The 25,037-nt window shown below is 43.4% G+C and overlaps 1 protein-coding gene across 1 annotated transcript in view; it reads right to left on the bottom strand.

Annotated features, from left to right (window-relative positions):
* LOC111152595 (family with sequence similarity 189 member A1) overlaps positions 1-25,016 on the bottom strand; it is a 519,244-nt gene extending 494,228 nt beyond the window's left edge. Inside the window, exon 1 of the mRNA XM_022511106.1 lies at positions 24,798-25,016. Within this exon, the coding sequence (XP_022366814.1) occupies positions 24,798-25,016 (219 nt within the window). The remainder of the gene's footprint in view (positions 1-24,797) is intronic.
* Positions 25,017-25,037: the final 21 nt, after the last annotated feature.

Genomic DNA, 25,037 nt, shown 5'->3' on the forward strand with positions numbered 1-25,037 from the left:
ACAAGGAGCAGAGCAGCCATGGAAACACACACAATTCCCATCACTGGCCACTCTCCCACTGCCCACAAAGCCACCCACATACTTGCATCTAGGTAATTAAGAGAGCCCACTCAAGAGACCGTGGGTGAAATGAAGCTGCCCTCCAGGATCCAGGATCACCATGGGACACCCAGGACAGGAGAGGCTGGCAGGACTGCTTTACGTCCACAGCCACTTAACATTACCACGTTACCCTTCAGATTTCTCCACTGGGCAGTGTGTAGCACTCATTGGGGCCAAAGGGGAATAAATCACAATTCATTTATCGGATCTGCAGTGTAGGTATACCTGCAGTGACCGTGTTCCACTGCTTGGACCACGAGAAAAGAGCCCCTCCCCTCCTCACATGCACCGTGAGCAACCAAGTCCCTACTGCTTCCCCCTTACCTAAGAACCCAGAAATCACGGGCCAGCCCTGCTGCCTAGAAATCTGTGCTCACTGCTTCTGTGTATTTTAGAATGTTGAATGTTATGCTCTTATACACTGGATCACTTGAATGGGTAAAATGACGACTTTCTGGATTTTTACGTGTCCAGAGCATAGTCTGGTTTAGAAAGAGAACTCGGGTCCAAGCCCCACTTTGCACAGATAATAAAAATCAGTCTCAGGGAAGTTGTTCTGGTCATGCCACAGAACTTTCTTAAACAACCACCTGTGCCAGGGGATGATGGGCCCTTGTATATCCACCCATCCCTGAAAGGTGGAGGTGGGTGCGGGGGTATCTTGCAAGAGGAGCAGAGGGGAGGGAAGAGGGAGCATGGGTGGGGGTGGTGCAGGGAGCTACTCAGAGGACAGCAGGCTCCCATCTGTGTGATTCCTGCTTTCCCTGCTCTGCAACCTGCTGAAAAGCCACCCCAGCAGGAGAATGGCTCTGCAGTTACCCATGCCTGGAGACTGCTGCGCCTGCCCAGGCATTCGGGTCCACCAGGTAGAACAGGTGAAGCACTATGGGACACCAAACACGCTCAATCCATGCCAACTGTGACCCTGCCACGGGAGAGAGCACAGGCCCATAGGAGCAGTGCCTCTCCCCAGGGCCCGGGCTCACTACATGCCCCCTCTCTTACTGTACAAGACCAACCTCTCCTACCATCCCATTTCCATCCTCCGCAGCACATCCCGCCCAACCTTCCCCCCAGGTGGCGCTTCTTAGCCAATCTCCAATCTACAAAAGGAGAAAAGAGACCACTCACTCACTCCTCATGGGATAGCTGCAATGTGTGAGTTAACATGTAAAACCTGTAGGATAGGGTCTGGCAAAAAAAAAAGCAAGCATTCAACAAGTGTTAGCGCTCGTGCACTCTCTCTCTCTCTCTCTCTCTCTCTCTCTATATATATATATATATATATATATATATTTTTTTTTTTATTTAACTATTTGACAGTGAGAGAGACAGAGAGAACACAACTGGGAGAAGCAGCAGGCAGAGGAAGAGGGAGAAAGAAACAGACCCCCTACTGAGCAGGGAGGCGGATGTGGGGCTCTATCCCAGGACTCTGAGATCATGATCTGAGCTGAAGGCAGACGCTTAACCAACTGAGCCACCCAGGCCCCCCCACACCTGTTAGGTCTTAAAAGTGTTCTGATTACAGTTTCCATAATGCAGACACAGCAGGGCCCATTCCATCAGCACTCACCTGAGAAGAGGTCCTCAGAACTGGAAAATGGCGCCTGTGCCAATCTACTGGGCAGACCTGTATTGCATCTGTCTGAAGCCCAGCTGTATGTATTTCTCCTCATCCTCAGCCCATCAGAATGTAAATAGTTGGGGCGCCTGGGTGGCTCAGTGGGTTAAAGACTCTGCCTTCGGCTCAGGTCATGGTCCCAGGGTCCTGGAATGGAGCCCCACATCGGGCTCTCTGCTCAGCAGGGAGCCTGCTTCCTCTTCTCTCTCTCTGCGTCTCTGCCTACTTGTGATCTCTCTCTGTCAAATAAATAAATAAAATCTTAAAAAAAAAAAAAAGAATGTAAAGTCTTCATCCCTCTGTTTCTCCCACTACCCAGACCCCCTTCAGATTTCTCCACTGCATTCACTTGCTGCTGCTGTTTTAACAAGTTACCGTGAACTCAGTGACTGACAGCTAACACAATTGTATTATCCTACAGATCTGGAGATCAGAAATGCAAAATCGCTCTCACTGAGCTGAAGTCAAGGTGTCAGCTGGCCTCGTTCCTTCTGGAGGCTCGAGAAGAGACTCCATTTCCTTGCCTTTTCCAGCTTCCAGAAGCCACCAGCATTCCTCAGCTCGGGGTCCTTTTCCACATCATCACTCCAACATCTTGCTTCTATCATCACATCTCCTCATACTGACCAGATTTCCTTCTTCCATTGATAAGGATCCCTGCGATTATGCCAGGCCCACCTGAATGATCCAGGATAAGGTCTTTATCTCAAGCCGCTTAACTTAATCACACCTGCAAAACCCCTTTAACCACATCGGGCACACAGTCACGGGCTCCAGGGATTCGCACAGGGACATCTTTGGTGGGACCATCTATCTACCTGCCAGGCACACTGGCCTAACACATTTGACATATTCCAGCTCTTCTCGTTCTGAATAGTTGGGTTGGTCCAAATTGCCTAATCCACCATTTTGGAATTCAATATGATATTGCATATTGGCATTTTATTTTTTTTTAAGATTTTATTTATTTGACAGAGAGAGATCACAAGTGGGCAGAGAGGCAAGCAGAGAGAGAGAGAGAGGAGGAAGCAGGCTCCCCGAGGAGCAGAGAGCCCAATGTGGGATTCGATCCCAGGACCCTGAGATCATGACCTGAGCTGAAGGCAGAGGCTTTAACCCACTGAGCCACCCAGGTGCCCCCATATTGGCACTTTTAAAGATAACTCTGACCAATGTGTGAAGGACAGACTGGGGAGGGGGTGAACCAAAGCGGAAGTGGAGAAGCCAGTTAGGGAGCTACAGAAATAATCTGGGTAAGAGATACACACAGTAAGCTAAAAAATTTATAGGACTCTGTAGCCACCAAGATGCTGGGTTAACTGGTTTAAGGAATTGGGCAAGAACAGAAGAGAAGAAACATGTGTGGAGGGGACAATGAGGAGCTTTGGGTTGGGACATCCTGAATTTGAGGTGCCTGTGACATGTCCAAGTGCAGACAGGAAGGTGGCAGTGGGATATCTGGGCAGGGGGAGGGAGGTAAGCAGCTCAAGCATGAAAAACTCCACGAGGGACAGAAGTGCCCACTAGTGCAGGGAGAGGGGAGCCTGGGCCAAGTAATGACCTGCTGTGAAACGGAGATCATTCTGCCCCTTCCCCCATCTTTTGGTGTCACCCCTGCCTTTGGTGTGCCCCCTTCAGAGGTGTCCCTCACAGGGCAATGTGACATGATCACTGCCAGGGAGCATGGCATTGCCCCCTCACTGACTCTGCCTGTACCTCACCTCAGTATTAGGTGATGCTGAGGATCCTGATACTAGGCTATGGGTTCCACAGGCTCCAGCTATGGATGGTGTGTCCTATAGCCTCATCTAGATACCATCAAGTCACCCTGACTCTCTCTCCTAGCTTCCTTTAACATGTCTCACTCACATCCACATGGAAACTTCCAGAAGTCTTTATTCCACACACAAGCCATGGAAAATCCCAAGTCTAATCTTCCAGAGCAGAGGTCAGAAAAGTATGGCCCTTGATTCAAATCTGATCTGCTTTGTTTCTGTGATCGAATTTTTGTTAGGACAAGGCTATGCCCAATCCTTTATGAATGGTCTAGGGCTGCTTTGGTGGGAGAAGGGCAGAGCTGAGTACCTGCAACATAGACTATCCGGCCCACAAACACCCGGTCTAGACACTTCCTTCTCCCTTCCTTGTAAGTGCTATCTTACCGGTCCTGAACGAGGCTGGAGGATGTGGATGGTAAGGGGACCACCAGTCTGAGTACTCACGTTCCCACTCACCCATCTGGCTTCTACCCTGTGGAGTGGGGTGCTGTCATGTTAGGCCCCTTCTCAGTGACCCAAAAAGCTTCTCCTTGGAGTGAGTCGGGGGGGAATTGGAGGGGGAGACAAACCATGAGAGACTGTGGACTCTGAGAAACAAACTGAGGGTTTTGGAGGGTAGGGGGTTGGGGGGTAGGGTGAGGCTGATGGTGGGTATTATGGAGGGCACGTATTGCATGGACACTGGGTTTGGTGCATAAACAATGAATTCTGGAACACTAAAAAAAAATAAAATAAAATAAAATAAAAAGAAGAAGAAGAAGAAGCTTCTCCTTGGGGACTCCTGACTCCTGCAAGCTCTTCCTTCCAGCCCCAGCGGGCTTTCTGCTTCTCCTTCCTTCCTGCTTCCTGTTGGGTGGCAACTTTCCTTCCGTCAACCCCTCTGTCTTACCAACAGCGAGGGTGAGGGTCAAAGAATTTCCAGGCCTTTAAGCTTTGTTCTCAGTGTATAAAGAAGGCTTCTGAAATTTAGAGATTCCTTTTCACTCGCAACAAAGTATGGTTTTCATGACTATAGCCTCTCTAGAGACTCAGCAAAGTGTTGGCACTCAAAGCTAAGTAATGAGCGCTTTGTTGTAGGGAGAGGACCTGCTATTCTCCCAAAGTAATGAATGTTCTTGAATGAATGGGTGGGAGAGGTGCAGGGTAACATGGTTTATAGGAAGTTAAAAAATGGGCCAATTTAAATTCTCAGAAACATTATTCTTGCAATAACTTGAGTGAGGTCCAGAAAGTATACCCCAAGTGGTAGGAAGAGGGATATGGAACAGGACTTGGAAAATGGGGGCAGGACTCAAGGAGACCCTGTAGGACTTCAGCTCTGCTATCCAGTCTCAGACTATGTGAACTGCTCCTCCCAATGGGTGTTCTCCTCCCAATGTGCTTAGTTTCTGTGGAAGAGGAGAAAGAAGAGACCATTTATAGTAATGGGAAAAAAAGATTAAGATCAGTTATTGGCAGAGGAACCAGAGGGAAAGGTCTCCGATCCAGGGATCCAGGAGAGAAGGCTTGAGAGAGAGAAAAGCTCATCTGCATCTGTGAGCCCTCAGACCACAAGTCCCCAGAGGAAAAGTAAGAAGTAGGACCTAAAGCAGGTAACTCAAGGCCATCTGCAGAACTATAGACAGACGTCCATCCCCAGACTCCCATGCCCTCACCCCGGCTCTTCCAGCACTGGTGTGTTAGCAGGCAAAAACCAAAAGAATGCTCTATGCACCAAAGAAATGAGTTTTCTGCCTTGTCTGTTTCCACGGAGAGAAGTCATGCCCCAGGGCTGACGCTCTTCAGAGTGGCCCAAGATAAAGAGGAGAGGCAGCTAGCCTAGTCATAGCCCAAGTGCTCAAAGAAGTGAGCACTTGGGCTATTGGTGATATATCTTACCAGCATCCAGAGAGAGCAAAGTCAGGCCTTCATTTAATGGGAAGACAAGAACAGGGAGGAAAACATGCCAAGTACCTCTTTCTTTTTTTTTTTCTTGTTAGTCACCATACAGTACATCATTAGTTTTTGAGGTAGTGTTCCATGATTCATTGTTTGCATACAACATCCAGTGCTCCATGCAATACGTGCCCTCCTTAATACCCATCACCAGGCTTACCCATCCCCCACCCTCCTCTCCCCTCTAAAACCCTCAGTTAGCTTCATAGAGTCCACAGCATCCCCCACCCCCCTCCCCTCTAGTTTCTCAGAGTCCACAGTCTCTCATGCTTCATCTCCCCCTCTGATTTCCCCAATTCACTTTTCCTTTCCTTCTCCTAATGTCCTCCATGCTATTCCTTATGCTCCACAAGTAAGTGAAACCATATGATAATTGACTCTCTCTGCTTGACTTATTTCACTCAGCATAATCTCCTCCAGTCCCGTCCATGTCAATACAAAAGTTGGGTATTCATCCTTTCTGATGGTTGAGTAATATTCCATTGTATATATGGACCACATCTTCCTTATTCATTCATCCGCTGAAGGGCATCTTGGTTCTTTCCACAGTGTGGCGACTGTGGCCATTGCTGCTATGAACATTGGGGTACATATGGCCCTTCTTTTCACTACATCTGTATCTTTGGGGTAAATACCCAGAACCCAAGCACCTCTTTTAACCAACTTTCACATTCCTTACATTATAAACACCAAAGGACAACCAGGAACCACCTCACCGATAAGAAAAATCAAACAGGCAAAACAGGCAGATTTAGAAAAATAAACAGACTGACCCTAGGGCCAAGAGAACTCAAGGATAAGAAGAAAACCGATTTTACTTAATTCCAACAGAGTACCCCAATGTAGAAATGAAAAAGTAACACAAGCAGAAAGGAAGACAAATGCTAAGAAAAAATCAGCAGAAAAGATGAAAGAGATCATTGCAATTTTCATTACGGTTGCTGGGTAAGGACAGAGTTAATCTCACCCAGCCTGTTGCAGCCTATACTAGGCTCCAGAGAGACTTGGAACCACAGGTGCAGACAGTTAGCCAAACTGAATGAATGAATGAATGAAATGCACCAACTAGCAATTAACATCAACCCATACTAGGGTCCCAGGCTGACCTGTGCGACCCGCACCAACTCATCAGACTGTTTCTAGAAAATGTTCAGATTGATGGTTTGCACTTGGCTTCTCTAGATTTTTCTCTTTTGAACCTGGCTGTGTAGCCTGGCTTTGGCTATGGGACCGGAAAGGGTAGAAAAGATGCACTTTCAGGTAAGGCTGTTGCTCTCAAATATCATGACAGTTCACAAAAGCACATCCTGTGCAACAGAGAAAGGACCCCAGGAGCTGCCCCCGGGGTAGCCGAGAGCTCTCTGATATTTGCTTGTGCTTCTTTCTCCTGCTACACTGAACTCTCCCTTCATTAAAGCCTTCCTCAGGTACACCCCACAGTCTCCAGAAGCCTTTCAATTGTCCAGCCCTGTGTCATGGCTGCAATTACTTTTTTTTAAAATTCCCATAGATGATCCAGAAGAGGAAGCTGAAGACGTCACTCAGATGATAAAGCCAAAGGCAAAGGCATCTAAAAAAATGGGATGACAAGCTGAGGAGACTAGAAGATCAACACAGGTCAAACACCCAGTGAACAGGAGTTCCACAAAAGAGGAACAGAAAAAACCGAGATGCGGAAACAATCAAAGAACCAGATTTCCAGCATTAAAGAAGGCACACATTGAATGGTAAAGAACCTTCACTAAATACTGCAGCGTATCAGAACATCCAAGAACAAAGAGTAGTCCCTCGAAGCTCCCAGAAGGGAAAAACTGGGTATATCGCCAACAAAAGTGAATAAGCCAGATAGACATTAGACCTCTCTCCACTGTCATTAAACAGGAAGATAAGGTGTGCCTGCCACCGAAAGAAATAACAACAGAAAAGTTGAAAATATTTAACTTCAAGGAATGGGGAAGACAGGAGCTGAGGGATGGATCTTCTGCATTTCAGTCTGTACCCTTCCATGCTATCTGAATCGCAGTTTTCACAAAATTCGATAGCTAATACTTTTGTCATCACCATCAGAATCAACATCACCATCATAAAACAGTGAGAGAGGAATGGGTGCTTTCAAGAGAACATGCACTGCCAAGGCTGTTTCTCCACACAGAAACATTGTTTCTCTTCTCCTAAACTCTGATTCCATTCCCCTCACCTGAGAGGCGCCATCTGGACTACGCCTGAAGGCCACTGGTAGAACTCTTGAAGTCCCTGGGCAGTGCCTTGCTCAAGGGGTTCCTAGCCCTTTGTTTTCTTTTGGGTTTTTGTTGTTTTTATTGATTACAGGGTAACAAAAAAAATAAATAAATAAAATATCATGGATATATATATATATATATAAACATATACTATTTTTTTTCAAAGAGAAAGTCAATCTCCAGAGAAGCTATTTACCATCAGTTACAACACACCTAAGCCTCCATTAATCCACTTCTTAGGAGTTATTTCCTTTCAAGAAAAAAAGAGTGGACACTGAGCCTCACCCCCATCTCGTGGCACCAAAAGGCAATGGCGGGCATGGAGAGAGGACACGGATGCTGAATTTTATAGATTGGCAGGTGAAAAGCAGATGCTGTGTTCCTTTGGCTTTCTCTGAGACTGGGTCAAAAATCAGTGTCTAAAAAGGTAGTGAGTGTCCCTTTGTGAACAGCTGAAAAGAACTCTGTGGGATATAACTGAAAAAAAAAAAAGTATGTTTTTCTTAAATCAGGTGATTCTGATGAGTGTATGCTCTTTGTGGCTCAGTAGCTTATTAACATGTTAAGTAGGTGTCATTACCATAGTCCTTTCAAATTTTGCTGAGGGTTCCAAATCTCCATTTTAAAATCACCACCCAAGGGTGCCTGGGTGGCTCAGAGGGTTAAAGCCTCTGCCTTCGGCTCGGGTCATGATCCCAGGGTCCTGGGATCGAGCCCCGCATCGGGCTCTCTCCTTGGTGGGGAGCCTGCTTCCTCCTCTCTCTCTCTCTCTGTCTGCCTCTCTGCCTACTTGTGATCCCTCTCTGTCGAATGAATAGATAAAATCTTTAAAAAAAAAAAATCACCACCCAAAGTCACTATCAAAGCCATTATCTGTAATTTCTCATCATGGATGAGAAGCCAACACTTCACTCATAATTAGATAACCTCAGTATTTTTCAAATAAAAATTTACTTTTTCATGAACTTCACATTTTTTGTTTTTTCTCTATAAAAGAAGGTGCTTAAATTTGAAGGACTTATTTTAGAACAATTAAACTGCATGCCTAGGTAGTAGATAATTGAATCATAGTCTCTAGTAGCTGCTGATATAAAAGACGTCATTTGTTTACATTTGCCACACCCTGCCTGGGTACTTGACTGAACGCCGCCCCCTCCAAAATGTCAGTATCCTCAATTCCTGTAGGCTCCTTAAATTACTGTCCACTTCACTATACTATACCTGTTAAGGAAAATACAATGTTCTTGTCACCAGTTAAATGTAGAGAAGATAAAAGCAAGCCATGATTATAAATTGAAATTATAATTCCAAAACATGATATCAATGTCAGGTCAGTTAAAGTGCCTAAATGCAGAAACAGAATTCGGGTTCTGCATTTAATCTGGTGGTGGGCATTAAGGAGGGCACGTAGTGCATGAAGCACTGGGTGTGGTACATAAACAATGAATCTTGGAACACTGAAAAAATAAAATAGAATTTTTTTAAAAAGAAGAAAAAATAAACTATACCTGGTGTCTCAAAGAAAGGGCCCGGGGCTACCCCAGGTGGGCACATGGGCAGGGACACCTACAGAGACTCCAGAAAAGCTAACAGGATCCATTTACACATACTGCCCCAGGGAGAAAGGCTTCTCCAAGGACTGAGGGGGTCTTCCCTTCATCAGGCAATGTTCTCAGCAGCAGGTGCCTGTGGAGAACCAAGGAGGATAGGGTGCTGGGGGCAGAGAGGAAGCCCTGCCCTAGCTTTCTGCATCTATCAACATCTCTCCTGTTGCTGTCACCCTGACATCAGCTCTGTGAGGATCAAGCACCTCACACATGGTTTGAATTCATCAACAACAATATCAAGTAGTCTAAGAAACCATCATGGGCTTTATTACATTTTCTTTACTCTTCAATAAAAGAGTACTTTTTTGACCTTTTCAAGATTCAAATTCAAAATTCCCCAATAAAAGACTGAACCATGAAGCAAAAAAAATTCTCCCTCATGCATTCAAAGAATATATTTTATATAATGTTCAAAATCTATTTCCTTCTGAACTAGCTTTTCAGATTGAACCAGGGACAGAAAAAGGTTCCAGAGATTTCTTCCTGAGGGGCTGCTGGGCAGGGGGTAGGAGCTGGTGGAACTGAGGGGCAGGAAGGGGTGAAGAAACCATTCAGCCTGAAAGAAAAGGATAGTATCATATCAATCATTTCATTTGGTAGGCTATTAGAAAATTCAGTTTGGGGGTGTATGGGTAGTGTAGTCAGTTAAGCATCTGACTCTTAGTTTCAGGTCAGGTTGTGGGGTCAGGTCGTGATCTTAGAGTCGTGGGATCGAGCCCCGCCTCGGGCTCCATGCTCAGTGCAGAGTCTGCTTGAGTTTCTCTCTCCCTCAGCTGCTCCCTCTGCGGCTGCCCCTCTCTCTTTCTCAAATAAATAAATTTTCTTAAAAAAAATTCAGACTGATGGGACACCTGGCTGGCTCAGTCTTAAAGCATGCAAATCTTGATCTCAAGGTTGTGAGTTTGAGCCCTACATTGGGTGTAGGCAATAATTTTTTTAAAAAAATTTAAATCTTTTTAGGGGCGTCTGGGTGGTTCAGTGGGTTAAAGCCTCTGCCTTCGGCTCAGGTCATGATTCCAGGATCCTGGGATCGGGCCCTGCATCGGGCTCTCTGCTCAGCAGGGAGCCTGTTTCCCCCTCTCTCTCTGCCTGCTTGTGATCTCTGTCAAATAAATAAATAAAATCTTTTTTTAAAAAAATTAAATCTTTTTTAAAAAAATGAAAATTCAGATTGAAGTATTGTGAAAATGTCTATGCTACCTAAGCAATCTACACATTTAATGCAATCCCTATCAAAATCCCATCCATTTCTTTCAAGGAAATGGAACAAATAATCCTAAAATTTATATGGAACCAGAAAAGACCTCGAATAGCCAAAGCAATATTGAAAAAGAAAGCCAAAGTTGGTGGCATCACAATTCCGGACTTCAAGCTCTATTACAAAGCTGTCATCATCAAGACAGTATGGTACTGGCACAAAAACAGACACATAGATCAATGGAACAGAATAGAGAGCCCAGAAATAGACCCTCAACTCTATGGTCAACTAATCTTCGACAAAGCAGGAAAGAATGCCCAATGGGAAAAAGACAGCTTCTTCAACAAATGGTGTTGGGAAAATTGGACAGCCACATGCAGAAAAATGAAACTGGACCATTTCCTTACGCCACACACAAAAATAGACTCAAAATGGATGAAGGACCCCAATGTGAGAAAGGAATCCACCAAAATCCTTGAGGAGAACACAGGCAGCAACCTCTTTGACCTCAGCCGCAGCAACTTCTTCCTAGGAACATCGCCAAAGGCAAGGAAAGCAAGGGCAAAAATGAACTATTGGGATTTCATCAAGATCAAAAGCTTTTGCACAGCAAAGGAAACAGTTAACAAAACCAAAAGACAACTGACAGAATGGGAGAAGATATTTGCAAACGACATGTCAGATAAAGGGCTAGTATCCAAAAATCTATAAAGAGCTTAGCAAACTCAACACCCAAAGAACAAATAATCCAATCAAGAAATGGGCAGAGGACATGAACAGACATTTCTGCAAAGAAGACATCCAGATGGCCAACAGACACATGAAAAAGTGCTCCACATCAGGGAAATACAAATCAAAACCATAATGAGATACCACCTCACACAAGTCAGAATGGTTAAAATTAACAAGTCAGGAAATGACAGATGCTGGCGAGGATGTGGAGAAAGGGGAACCCTCCTACACTGTTGGTGGAAATGCAAGCTGGTGCAACCACTCTGGAAAACAGCATGGAGGTTCCTCAAAAAGTTGAAAATAGAGCTACCCTATGACCCAGCAATTGCACTACTGGGTATTTACCTTAAAGATACAAATGTAGTGATCTGAAGGGGCACGTGCACCCAAATGTTTATAGCAGCAAAGTCCACAATAGCCAAACTAAGGAAAGAACCTAGATGTCCATCAACAGATGAATGGATAAAGAAGATGTGGTATATATATATACAATGGAATACTATGCAGCCATCAAAAGAAATGAAACCTTGCCATTTGCAATGACATGGATGGAACTGGAGGGTATTATGCTTAGCAAAATAAGTCAATCAGAGAAAGACAACTCTCATATGATGATCTCCCTGATATGAGGAAGTGGAGATGCAACGTGGGGGGTTTGGGGGTAGGAAAAGAATAAATGAAACAAGATGGGATTGGGAGGGAGACAAGCCATCAGAGACTCTTAATCTCACAAAACAAACTGAGGGTTGCTGGGGGGAGGGGGGTAAGAGAGGGTGGTGGGGTTATGGACATTGGGGAGGGTATGGGCTATGATGAGTGCTGTGAAGTGTGTAAACCTAGCAATTCACAGACCTGTACCCCTGGGCTAAAAATACATTATATGTTTATAAAAAATAAAAACATTTAAAAAAATAAATCTTTTTTTTTTTAAGAAAATTCAGATTGAAGTAGATTGTCCAAGATGAAAATATAACCACCAGAAGAAGGGGGAAGCAGAGGAGAGGAGGGTTGAAGAATGGAACAAAAATCAACTTGAGGACAGATATTTATACAGCCACATACATAGCATTATTCACGGGAGCCAAGAGGTAGAAGCAGGCAAAGGGTCCACTGAAGGGTGAATGGCTAAGCAGAATGTGGTACATATATACAGCAGAATATTATTCAGCCTTAAAAAGAAAGGAAATTCTGTCACATGCCAAGACATGTAGGAACCTTGTGGAAATTATGCTGAGTAGAATAAGCCAAATGAAATATATATATATTACATGATTCTACTAACATGAGGCAAAATGTTTCATGTTGAGTGTAACGGAGGTAAAGGGTGCAGAGCGGCAGCTGTGATGGCCGGGGCTTAGCTAATGTCCAAGCTGGAAGGAAAGTCAGGATCTCTGGTCAACAAGAGGTAGGGAAAGCCGGAACTGAAACCAAAGCATAAGGCTACCACCCTCAAAGAATGAACATTCAATAAATTTCTGGCATGCGCATGATGTAGGAACTCTCAAGCAAATAAATTAACAGAAAAGTTGGTCCCAGGTGGTGATATCTGGCACCTAACAAAGTTCTACAAAAGAAAGAAAAAGAAAAGGTTTTCCAAAGCCTCTCTATAGGACTACCAGAGTAGTCCACAAAACTTCTACTGAGGGAAACACCAAATGTGAAGGTATATAAAATCATTTTTTGCTTAAATTTACTAAAGACATACAAGAATCAAGACCTTAAGAAAAGAACCAAGTACTATGACAGAAGGAGAAAAGGCAGATTTAGAAAAGACCAAAATAAAACCTTTAGAAATAAAAAATATAGTCCTTGAGAATCTCAAAGGACAGGTTTAATAACTGATAAGAAATAGCTAAAAACAGAGCCTGTGAAATGGAAGAAACATAAGGAAGTTATTCAGACTGGCACACAAAGACAGAGTTAGACAATATGAACAAGAGGAAAAGGGAAAGCCAGGATAGAAGGAATCCAAGATGCATATGGGAAGACATGATCAGTCTTCTGACTCAAATAGCCTACCTCTAGAACGGTATTCATGCCATAAATCCACATTCGTTGAAAGTACAGACCATCAAATCAAAAAGATATCCTCGAAAGCAACCCTGGAAAAGGCAGATTTCTTACAAGCAGATTCAGGGCAAAATTTCTACAAAACCAGAGGCCAGAAGACATCCTCAAAATACTGAGGAAAAACAACCATCAACTTAGAATACTACACCGCCCACCAACAATCTTTCAAAAGATAGAGTGAAACAGAATTTTTCAGACAAATAGGCATTCATAAACCTTCACTGAAAGAATTACTAAAGACACCTTTGACTAGAGAAGAAATTTAAACCCCAAGGAAGTAACAGAATATAAGAAGCAATGATAACCAAAGAAACTGACAAGTACGTAACTCAATCAAGAAAAGGTGTTGACTATAAAAATTACAAGGACAATGAAAGTCTCTAAGGTTGTTGGCTTTATAAAAAAAAAAGGGGCAGGCATGGTGATATTAATATCAACTAGTATGGAATCCAATACCGACAAAAGATATCATCAATAAATAAGGTGTAGTCATAAATACACACACAAAACATCAAGGTAAAAAACATAGAGCAAAGTCATAGAAATACAAGAATGTAAACCATAAAACAGAGGGGATGACTTTAACATACCTGTGAAACAATGCAACATATCAAACAATGACCAAAAGATTAAACTTTGAAAAAATTAACAATGTACTGATTTTCAAAACTGCTAAATTTAAAAAAAAAAAGAAACTTTGTAAGCCACATTGACTATCATTAAGTAAAACAAGAAAACAGTAACAATGACATCCAACCTCCACCTCTCCAAAAAGACTATGTGCAGGTCACCTAGGTGGATCCATTGGATAAGCGTCTGCATATGGTCCAGGTCATGATCCTGGAGTCCCAGGATCCAGTCGCATTGGGCTCCCCATTCAGCGGGGAGTCTGTTTCTCCCTCTGACCTTCCCCTCTCTCGTGCTCTCTCTCTCTCTCACTTTCTCAAATAAATAAATAAAATCTTTTTTTTTTAAAAAAAGCTATCTGCTGATTAAGAAAGATTATTTTACAGAACACCAGGATCAAAGAAAAAAATCAAAATTAAAATTATAAACAACTAAAAATTAATGTAAGTGGGAGAACTCTGTATTGAAATCCATGTGCTACAAATATACCTATACTCAATAAAAATTTAACTGTAATTGTTTTTATTATTAAAAATGAATATGTCAAATATGAATAACTGACGTATCAGTAACATATCCCAAATCTACCAAACTAGGAAAATAAAACAAAACAAGGGAGGCATGTATAAAGATAAAAAGTGGAAATTAGGGGCGCCTGGGTGGCTCAGTGGGTTAAGCCTCTGCCTTCGGCTCAGGTCATGATCTCAGGGTCCTGGGATCGAGCCCCGCATCGGGCTCTCTGCTCGACAGGGAGCCTGCTTCTCCCTTTCTCTCTCTGCCTGCCTCTCTGTCTACTTGTGATCTCTCTCTGTCAAATAAATAAATAAAATCTTTAAAAAAAAATCTTTTAAAAAAAGTGGAAATTAATGAACTAGAAATGATTATAATAGACATCCAGTGACAATTTTTAAGTAGAAAAAAAGAAATAAAACCAAAAGTCAAAATTTGATGAAGACAACTTAAATAGACCAAGATGTAAGACAATTATAGTTATTGAGAATCTATCACTTAAAATGGTCAATTATAGACTTTACAGATGAGTTAACTTTTAAAGAACAGATCGTTCCCATGTTAATCCACAGAAAAATAAGGAAAGCTCACCAATTTATATTACAAAGCCAGCACAACTTAACAAAACTAAATATAGTGTAAGCTAATGTGTGAACAAAGTCCAGACCAACTTTATGTATGATTATAGAAGCAAACATCTTAATACATTAGCACATGGATTCCAACACTATATTAAAAAAATAAGTGATAAATTTTATTCCAGAAATCCAAGGATATTTCAGTGTTAGGAAATCTATCAGCATACTTCAGTATAGCAATTACTTAAGGAGAAAAACCAAGGGATGATATAAACATACGACTGAAAACATTGGAAAAATTCAGCAGTCATCCTTTAAAAGAAATCTAAACAGAAGTTAACCACCTAAGTATGACTTTTGAATTCCTAACTTGAACACTAGACTGGACAGTAGGCAGGGAGAAATATTTATAAGGAACATTTTGGGGACAATTGACAAAATTTGAATGTGGACCATAGATAACAAGTTGTGTCCATGTTAATTTCCAGACTTTTATTATTGTTCCATGTTTATGCCATGCCCTTACAAGGAAATACGCACTGAAGTATTTAGGGGCAAAGGGATCTGAGGTTTGTACAATGTACTTGCAAGGGATTCAGAAATACGTAGATGGATGCATTACTCATGGAATCGGTCAATCAGAAGTTTGGGGAGGGGGTCTGAAATGATAAAGCTAATAAGGCAAAATAAAAGTTAATAATTGAAAAAAAAAAAGTTAATAATTGGTGAATTACAGGGTACCTGGGTGGCTCAGTGGGTTAAAGCCTCTGCCTTTGCTCAGGTCATGATCCCAGGATCCTGGGATCAAGCCCCACATCGGGCTCTCTGCTCAGCAGGGAGCCTGCTTCTCCCTCTCTCTCTGCCTACTTGTGATCTCTGTCAAAAAAAAAATAATAATAATAATAATTGGGGAATTATTAACATACCCCGGTTAAGGGTGTGGGATTCCTTGGACTTTTCTTGTAACTTCTCTATAGGCTTGATATTGTAGCATAATTTAAGTAATCAAAATTAACTATCTACCAAGAAATAAGAGCAAACATCGATTCAAAATAACAAAATTAAAGCCATTCCCCTTAAAATCAAAAACAAGACATGAATGTTTCCTTTCACACTCTCCTTTGACATTATTAAGGTTTCAATCAATGCAATAAGTATAAGAAATAAACAGTAGAAAACAAATATTGAAATGTGAAGAATACTGAATATGAAGAAACAAAATTACTTATAGATGATATGCATATAGATATGGAAAGCCCAAAGTTACTTAAAAATACAGTTAGTACAGGGTTCCTGGGTGGCTCAGTGGGTTAAACCTTAGGCTCAGGTCCTGATCTCAGGGTCCTGGGATGGAGCCCTGCATCCGGCTCTCTGCTCAGCAGGGATCCTGCTTCCCCTCTCTCTCTGCCTGCCTCTCTGCCTGCTTGTGATCTCTGTCTGTCAAATAAATAAATAAGATCTTTTTTAAAAATATAATAAAAAATAAAGTAAGTACGAAAATTTCTGAATAAGAGAAAGAAACAGTTTCTTGTAGAGGAGCATCAAGACTGTTAAAATGTTAATCAGGAGAAGCAAAACATGAAGATGGCATTATATTGTATCATGAACAATATATGAATTTCACCATGTCTGTCCACCCGCTTTCCCTTTATTTGAAGTTGCCTGGTATACCTTTTCTTTTATTTTTAGCCTTTTAGCTTTTTTTTATTTTTAGGTCTATCTCTGGATCTTGCTTTGTTAGCCAACCTGAAAAAGTTTTTTAAACTAGGTTAATTAAGCACATTTACATATATTAATACAGTCTATATATGCAGCATCAGCTTTGTCAGATATTTTAACCTTCCATTTAAAACACCTACACGCACACACGAAGTCTTTTGGTATGTGGGCTGCAGACTCTGCTTGCTTGTTCTCTACCCCTGTGTTTCTTCAGGTATGCAGGAAGGGTCTGAGAGAGCCCCGATCTCTAGTTACTACTTTTCTATGGTACCTTGTATAACCCCCTTGGTAACCTCTGCTTTTGGATATTATCACCTCCCTACTATGAGCAATAATGCAAGTAGCTTGCAAACGCTTCTTCCTCCCTCCCTCGCTCTTCTAGAACCACCAATCTGAGTCCCTAGTATTCATCTGATATTAATCTTTATAGTCTTAATTAAACTTAAATAAACTTAACCTTCTTCTCCCTGCTTTGTCAGCTTCAAGAGATAGTTCTTACGTCTGGCTAATTCAACTGATGCGATGAGGAGCATATTCTGTTCTCCCCTTCCTCTCCCCTCATCTCCTGCCATTTATTTTTTTAGCTGTATAATTCTATATAATCAGAGCACATAATGCTTATGTATTAATTTGCCCCCCTACTGTCATGTTTTAGCTTTATAGTTAAAACGGTCAATGCTCACCCCCAGAATTTGTGAAAATCGTCACCAATCATTTTACAGTTTTCTGAAGCTTATTCTCTAGTAAACTCCTCATAGGTACAATATTCCCAGAGTTCTTGCAAATTCAAAACCGTGTGTCTGTGGGCTTTGTATTTAAAGGACAATTATCTGAATATAGGATGTATGACTCACATCGTGAGCATATTAAAAACGTTGAGGTCCAGTTCCAGGTAGAGTAAGCAAGCCTACATTACCCTGTGTCTCCCACCAATTGCAGCTAGAAGACCTAACCAAATGCATAGAATAAACAGCTTGAAAACTGGAAAGTAAAATAGCGGCCAGACTGAGGAAGAACAATATAATTCAAAGTACCACCAAATTGGCAGTAGTTTATCATTTTTCCCTCCACAGTGTCCCCCAGCCAAAACTCAACACAGCTTGAAACCCAAAATTGAGCATTCATGCAGACAGAAAGAGCCCAGAAGCCCTCTAGTTCTGGCTCAAGGATTTGGAAATGGGCTTCCCAATGCCAAAAGACAGTAAGGCAATCCCCATTGTTCTCTCGTTTGGATTTCATTCTCTTCTTTCTCCCACACCCCAGCCCTCCAAGCAATACCATAGCAGCAACAGGAGCAGGCAAAGCATAGGAGAATCTTCCTTTCTGATTGCAAGAGCTTGATCCCAAGATGGCAGCACTAAGCCTTGTTGCTGATCCCCTATCTGTCCTCCTCCTGCCTGGCCCCTACCCAAATGCAGACACAGGAAGGATGCAGCAAAGCAAGGTAAAGCTCTAGCCCTCTCGGAGGACTGGATAAGGGAAGCCCCAGGGAAATAGAAAACATCCAGGTCACAAAGATGGAGGAGCCAGGGAAAGAGATCCCTAACATGTATTTATGAAGTCATAGCTCATCCCCAAGTTGTGCAGGTGTATGTACTACCCACCCTAAACAGTAAACACAAATTTTGGGAACAGACCTACAGGGTAGATCACCATCCAAGAACTAGATTGGCCACTGGGTGGCCCACGTGCAGGACAGATGTGAACAGGACAGCAGACACTTTGAAAACTGAACTGATCTCAGAACCACCACCCACAGTAAGCTGGTCACAAGTTGTGAAAACAAAAACATCAACATTCTCCTTGTGATTCAAACAACACCCAGGGACTCACAACACAGCAGTCAATATGTCTAGGACACAATCCCAAACTACTCAGCATGCCAAGATTCAGGAAAATGTCAATTTCCATGGGAAAAAGATGACAGATTTTGGAATTCTCAAACAAAAAGACTTCAAAGCAATGATAATAAAAATGTTCCAGGAAGTAAGGGTCACTACTTTGGGATATGAGTGAAAAACTATAACCAAAAACTAAGAGGAAAAAATAGGAGGTTTGAAGAAGAACCAAATGGGATTTTTTTTTTTAAGTGAGAAGATAATAAATAGAATACAAATTCACCGGACGAGTATAATGGTAGAATGGAGATAATAGGAGAAAATATCCATCACCTTCTCTGGCAACAACAATCTAAAACACCGTGAATTTCCATCAGAAAACATGGAGGATGGCTGGAATTGGAATATTTTTCAAGGCTGAAAGGAAAGAATTGTCAACCCAGAATTCTGTATCTAGTGAAAATGCTCTTCAGAAACAGATGTGAAATAAAGACATCCCAAGGTAAAGAACAACTAGACACAGACTATTTAAAGTTCATATGGAAGAACGGCCAAGGCCTTTTTGAAAAAGCAAAGTTTGGAGGGGCGTGCTTTACTAGAGAGCAAAACCCACCATGAAGTACTAGCACCAAAATAATGCGGTATTGCCTCTATGATAGACAATTAAAGGAGTAAAACTGAAGAGAGCCCCAAAACTGAACCACACGGGAAATTTGTCTGAAGGCAAATCAAGTTAGGCCCTTTTTCCCTACGAAATACAAAACCGATTCTGGATAAAATAAAATTTGAATGGAAAAAATAAAATGAGAACATTAGAAGGAAGTTTAAAAAAAATATTTGTGTGACCTCTTTAATGATGACCCTCTTAAACTCAGAAAAAAAGGACCCAGAAACTGTAAAAGAGAAAAAGAACAGACTTGACTACATAAAAAGTCCTTAAATCTTTTATATGGCCAAAACGCCAAAATTTAAGCCAAATGAGAAGCGAGGATGTTGCAAGAAAATACTTTCAACGTTTAATAAAGTAACCATGGAAATGCAGATCAAAGGAAAACAAGGAAATATCTTTTTTTTCTCCTATCCAGTGGATAAAAATGTTAAGAACTGCTAACATCCTATGCTAGTAAGAAGGTTGCAAAAGAGCACACTTATGAAATGCTTCTGTGGGGAGGAATGACTACAATCTTCTGAGGAAATCAATCTAGCAATACCCAACAAAATTCTAAATTTGAATACCCTCTGACCAGCAATTTCACCTTGGGGAATTTATGCTCAAAAAACTAAACAAAACAAAACAAAAAAAAACCCACAAGTACTAGCATCTCAGGTTAGATAAGCAGCAATGTTTGTAGAGACAAAGAATGGATACAATCAGAATATTCCCAACAGGAGAATAACTGAATAAATTGTAATAATTCATACTGTGGACTTTAACACAGTCATTACAAATAATGGGGATAATAATAATAATGGGTTATGGCTGGGAATATTTATTATATATGAAACTTAAAAAGTCATGCAGTATGGTCTGTGGTGTAATCTTTTTGTAAATTTTTTTAAAAGCAAAGAAACATATGCCACACATATACATTAATTCTAATGCTTTTGTGATTCTATAGGAAGCATGGAAGGATCCCATTACCCAACACTGGCACAGTGGGTCCAGAATTGGGATAGATGGAGGCATTGTTATCATGTTTTCTTTGTTACACTTCTATGTTTCAGTAATTGCAACAAGAGTATATTACTTTTGAAGTATGAAAAAAATCCAACAGTGTTGGTTTCACAGAAAAAAAAAATACACATACACACACATACAATACGCAGTCACACAGTCAGCTCCCAATGACTATGTCTTCATCAATGTATGTCACTGGTCATGTGCATAATTCACAATGTGAATTTGCCTCTGATGTCCTGGGCCTTATAAAATTTTCAAAGAAACATAAGAAAGCTGCTCTGCTAAAGGACAACTATTCAAGACCTAGCTCCATGAGGCTCCTAAACTGTTCATACAGATGGTCATCTCTCAAAATGCACCAGGCATTCATCCACGAGGGAGACCAATCCAGCTCCCAGCTCCTAGCTGGGAGGCAAGGACCCAGGCAGCAACACCATTTGAAGGTGGTCTTTGGATGCTAAAATAGCAACTGCTCCCTCTGGCCAGACCTGTTGCCCCCCCCACCCCCTCCCACCACTTCCGCTCCCTGCCTATCTCCAACTTGGCCAAGGTGCTCCCTGAACTTTACATATCCTTCCCAAAGGCAACGGTTCTCCACGTTTTTCTTGAATGTTCACCTCTGCATGTGCGTCTTGTGTTTTTCCTAAAAAACAGGGGTATGACCTCCTTGAGGAGATTTACATTTGATTCTTGACTATGGTGCCTTATTCTATCCTTTTTGCCTCTGCCTAAGGGGGACAGTTTAAGTCTAAGGGCTAGAAGTATGGCCTCTAGGGTCAGAGCAACCAAGTACAAACCTGACCGTGGCCGTTTAGCTGGGCAACCTTGAGCAGGTGTGATGGTTAATTTCATGTGTCCACTTGACTGGGCTAGAGGATGCCCAGAGAGCTGGTAAAACATAACTTCTGGGTGTGTCTGGGACGGTACCTCTGGAGGAGATTAGCATTTGCATCAGTAAACTGAATAAAGAAGACTGCCCTCACCAAAGAGAACAGGCATGATCCAGTCCTTTGAGGGCCTGGATAGAACAAAAAGGCAGAGGAAGGGTGAATCTGCACCCTCCAACTAAGCTGGGACGTCTGTCTTCTCCTGCCTTGAGATACCACTGATAGGGCCAATTTAACGTTAAAACCTGTTAAACCCCTAGGGCCTGCCTGGGCCTACTTAGCCATAGTGACTCCATGTTGCCTAGGTAGCCATTTTGTTGTTTAATAAATGCCTCAGCAGTTACTGATACCAGTTCCGGGTAACCATTGCTAAAACACATACCTAAAACAAGGCCATTTTGTTGTTTAATAAACGCCTCAGCAGTTACTAGTATCGGATCCGGATAACCATTACTAAAACACACAGGTAGGAGACATCCAATCAGCCAAAGCCACATATGTAGATGTCTGTGGTTGTGCCCTATAAAACTAGCCTGCAAGACCAAGGGGCGTCGCTCTCTTCGGAGGCGGCCCTGGCCGGTCAGTCTGATTTCTAATGCTTGGCATAGAATAAAGCTTTACATAACTTTTACTTTGTCTCAGTCTCATTCCCCTGGCAGGTCAGTCTAACTTCTAATGCTTGGCATAGAATAAGGCTTTGCATAACTTTCACTTTGTCTCGGTCTTGTTCCTTTGATAACGGACCCAACACCACCACTCCTGGTTCTCAGACTTTCAGACTCCCACCGGGAATTACAGAATTGGCCCCTTGGTTCTTAGCCCTTTGGATTCAGACTGAATTATATCACCAGTTTCCCTGGTTCTCCAGCTTGGAGATGGTAAAATCATGGGATCTCTTGGCTTCCATGTTAGCCTCGAGTAAATGAATGAACGGATGAATGAGCAAGCTATTGGTTCTTTCTCTGGAGAACCCTGTCTAATACAGCAAGTTACTTACTCCCCCTCCATCTCAATGTTCCCAGCAGAAGCTACCAAGACTTCTTACAGCTTAGGCCCAGGCCTGAGACTGCCTCTGGTCCTCAGGATTCTACTGGCCAAGGCAAGTAGGAAACCCAGTCCAAATTCAAGTGGAGGGATCCGCACAAGAGTGTGGGCACCAAGGGCCACAGATTAAATGTGCTATCCCACCGCTTAAAACACTCAGTTTAACATCTGGCACATAGTACGTGCTCAAAAAATGTGAGCTCTTTTTCATTTGCATTATTTTCTCTTCAATAGAAATGAGTTATTTTTACAGTGGTTCTTCGCTTTGAACAAACCCCAGAGAAGGCCTAGAAATCTAGAGATTGTTAGAGCCCTCGCATTTCATTACAGAAGATGCAGCGAAGCTAGAATGTGGCCGTAACCCCATAGGGCAGATTTCAGAATAAAGCCAGAGACCCGAGTCACCATTCTCAAATGAAAAATATCCTTGCAGGCCAGTTTCCAGGTCTCAGGGGACAGGTATATATATATGTGGGAAAGGGCCAACGTTACCACCCACAGCCAAGCTAACATGCAAACGTGTCCCAACATAACAGGAACCAACCACCATTTCTGCAGAGGACAAAGTCAGGATGTGAAAAATGGTGTATATTCTGTATTAAAAGAATTATAAAGGTGCTGTGGCAGATTAAGTTTGAAGAAAGAAAACACGGCAACGAGAAAGTGGATATAAGGGGATAGAGTAGGAAATAGAGAAGTTACCCTAAAATCTCAAAAACATAAGCAGAATTTGTTATGTCCATTGTTGGCCCCAGACCCTAGAGGAACGCCTGCACATACCAGATATTGGCAGAATTACTCTGAATCGGGGGACGTTAAAACTCATAGGTTATACTTGTTGAAAGGAATAACGCTGAAAATGAAAAGTGAATTACTGTTTTGCAATTTACCCCTTCAAACTAAAATGGAGTCAATGCATATTTTTCACACAGTTTTTCTACTGTGTGGAGGTAATGTCTTCCCTTTTAGGTTTATTGTTAAAAGGCAGCTGTTTTTCAATGCCTTTGGGGAGTACCAAAAATCATAGCTAGGGCTAAATGGTAGAAAGGGAGGTTCAGGGAGGAGCCAGGAAGTGAAGCTAATTTACCAGTCTGCCACCTGTAGGCTGGTTCCAGCAGACATAAACATCAGTGCCCACAAAACAGACGACATGAAAATAATGCATATTAAATAATGCTAAAAACTGAGCAACAGATGTGTGAAAACTATATATAGTGGTCCATTTGAATCATGGCTCCCCCGTTCCTGCCTCGAATGTCCTCTCTCTGATTTAAACACCCGGAGCTGTGGCCACACACACTGTTGTTCCTAATCAGCTCTCCCAGACTCACCCATGGTCTGAAATAAGCTTTGGGAATTAATATCCCCATTAGGATGAAGGACCGCACCTGTGTGGATCAGGGTGTCACAGAATCAGTTTCAGATCTCATTTCAAAAGCCATGCGATGGGCTTGGACAACAGAGGCCATTACAAAAGAACAACAATGTGAAAAACCAAAGCTGGACAGAATTACTAAATTTCAACATTCAAGAACAAACACCAAACATTCATTACAAGGGCTTAGTTTGGATTTCTGGAGAAGGAATTAAAACATACTGAGTTAACAGTTTAAGCCTGTAAGATGTACTTCAGCACCATAAACCAAATGTAGTTACAGATGTCAAGACTTCTCAGAACAAGTGCTTCTCTTTATAAATGTCTGTTCTCCATGTATTTTTTCCGTTTCCATATGTCCACTCTTTATCAATATAAGGAAAGCACAACTTTCATCAAAAGGCTACAAAATACCCCCCCCCCAATTAATTTTTGGGGACAGTCGCTTCCTTGTAAGAGAGATCTCCCGGTGGCTTTCTCCTACGGAGGCTTGTTAGTCCCTGGCTTCTCTAATTTGGGGGTCAACAGCCTGAAAATCGGTCACCGTTGAGGTGTGGAGCTCAGAAAACTCGCCCCCGGACGCGGGTTTCGGGTCTCCTGCCCAGTCCCGCCGCCCACAAACCGTTCCGGACGCACGCGGGAAATGCCATGTCCACGACGCCAAGTCTGGAAGTGGCCGCAGGGGGGCCGGCCGGTCTCCGCGCCGGGGCTGACCCACTGCAGGATCGGACGCGCCCGGTGGCCCCAGCCCCTAGTTCCCGCCGCCGCGCAGGCGACACGCGCGCGGAGTCGCAGCCCCGCACCCGGATCCGGCCCCTCGTCCCCGCCTCGGTCAGGGCCTCCTGGCTGCTGAGTCTGTACCGAGCCGGGCCAGGGCGAGTCTCGGGTCCCCAGCGCGCAGAGTCCCTAAGGGCCCAGTGCAGACCCCGCGGCCGGACGCGCACCCGCTGCCCACCCCTCAGCCGGCGGTCCCCCGGGCCGCTGCAGGCTCGGCGGAGGGCGGGAGCCCGGCTTCGGTTTCCTCCAAGAAAAGTAACTCGGGGATCAGCGCTATAGGAAAGGGAAAGCGATGCTCTGAGAGCGGTGAGTAAGGTCCCCGGAGTATTCAGCCCGGAGTTTTCTGAACTGCACCCCGCGCTGCAGCAGCTCGGCCCCGGCGTTCGCGCCCCGAACTTGGAGCCCGCGGTGCCGTCCCGGGCGGGCTGTAGCCCTGGGGTCCGGCGCACCTCCCCGCCCGGCCGCAGACACTCACCGAGAAGCCGGCCCAGAAGGGGCAGGAGTGGCGGACGCGGGCCGAGGTGGTGAGCGCCAGCGCGGCGAAGCTGACGGCCACGATGAGGCATCCGAGCGCCATCTGCGTGGCCCCGAGCGCCAGCACGATGCGGGAGCGGCCCGGGCACTCGCGCAGGCGGGACAGGCTGCGGGGCAGCGCGGCGGGGCGCGGCGCGCGGGGACCGCCGGCCCGAGGCATCGCGCCGGGCGCCCGCACGCC

Source organism: Enhydra lutris, unplaced genomic scaffold, assembly GCF_002288905.1.
Source record: "Enhydra lutris kenyoni isolate GAN:26980312 unplaced genomic scaffold, ASM228890v2 scaffoldscaffold29, whole genome shotgun sequence".
NCBI classification, from domain to species: domain Eukaryota; kingdom Metazoa; phylum Chordata; class Mammalia; order Carnivora; family Mustelidae; genus Enhydra; species Enhydra lutris.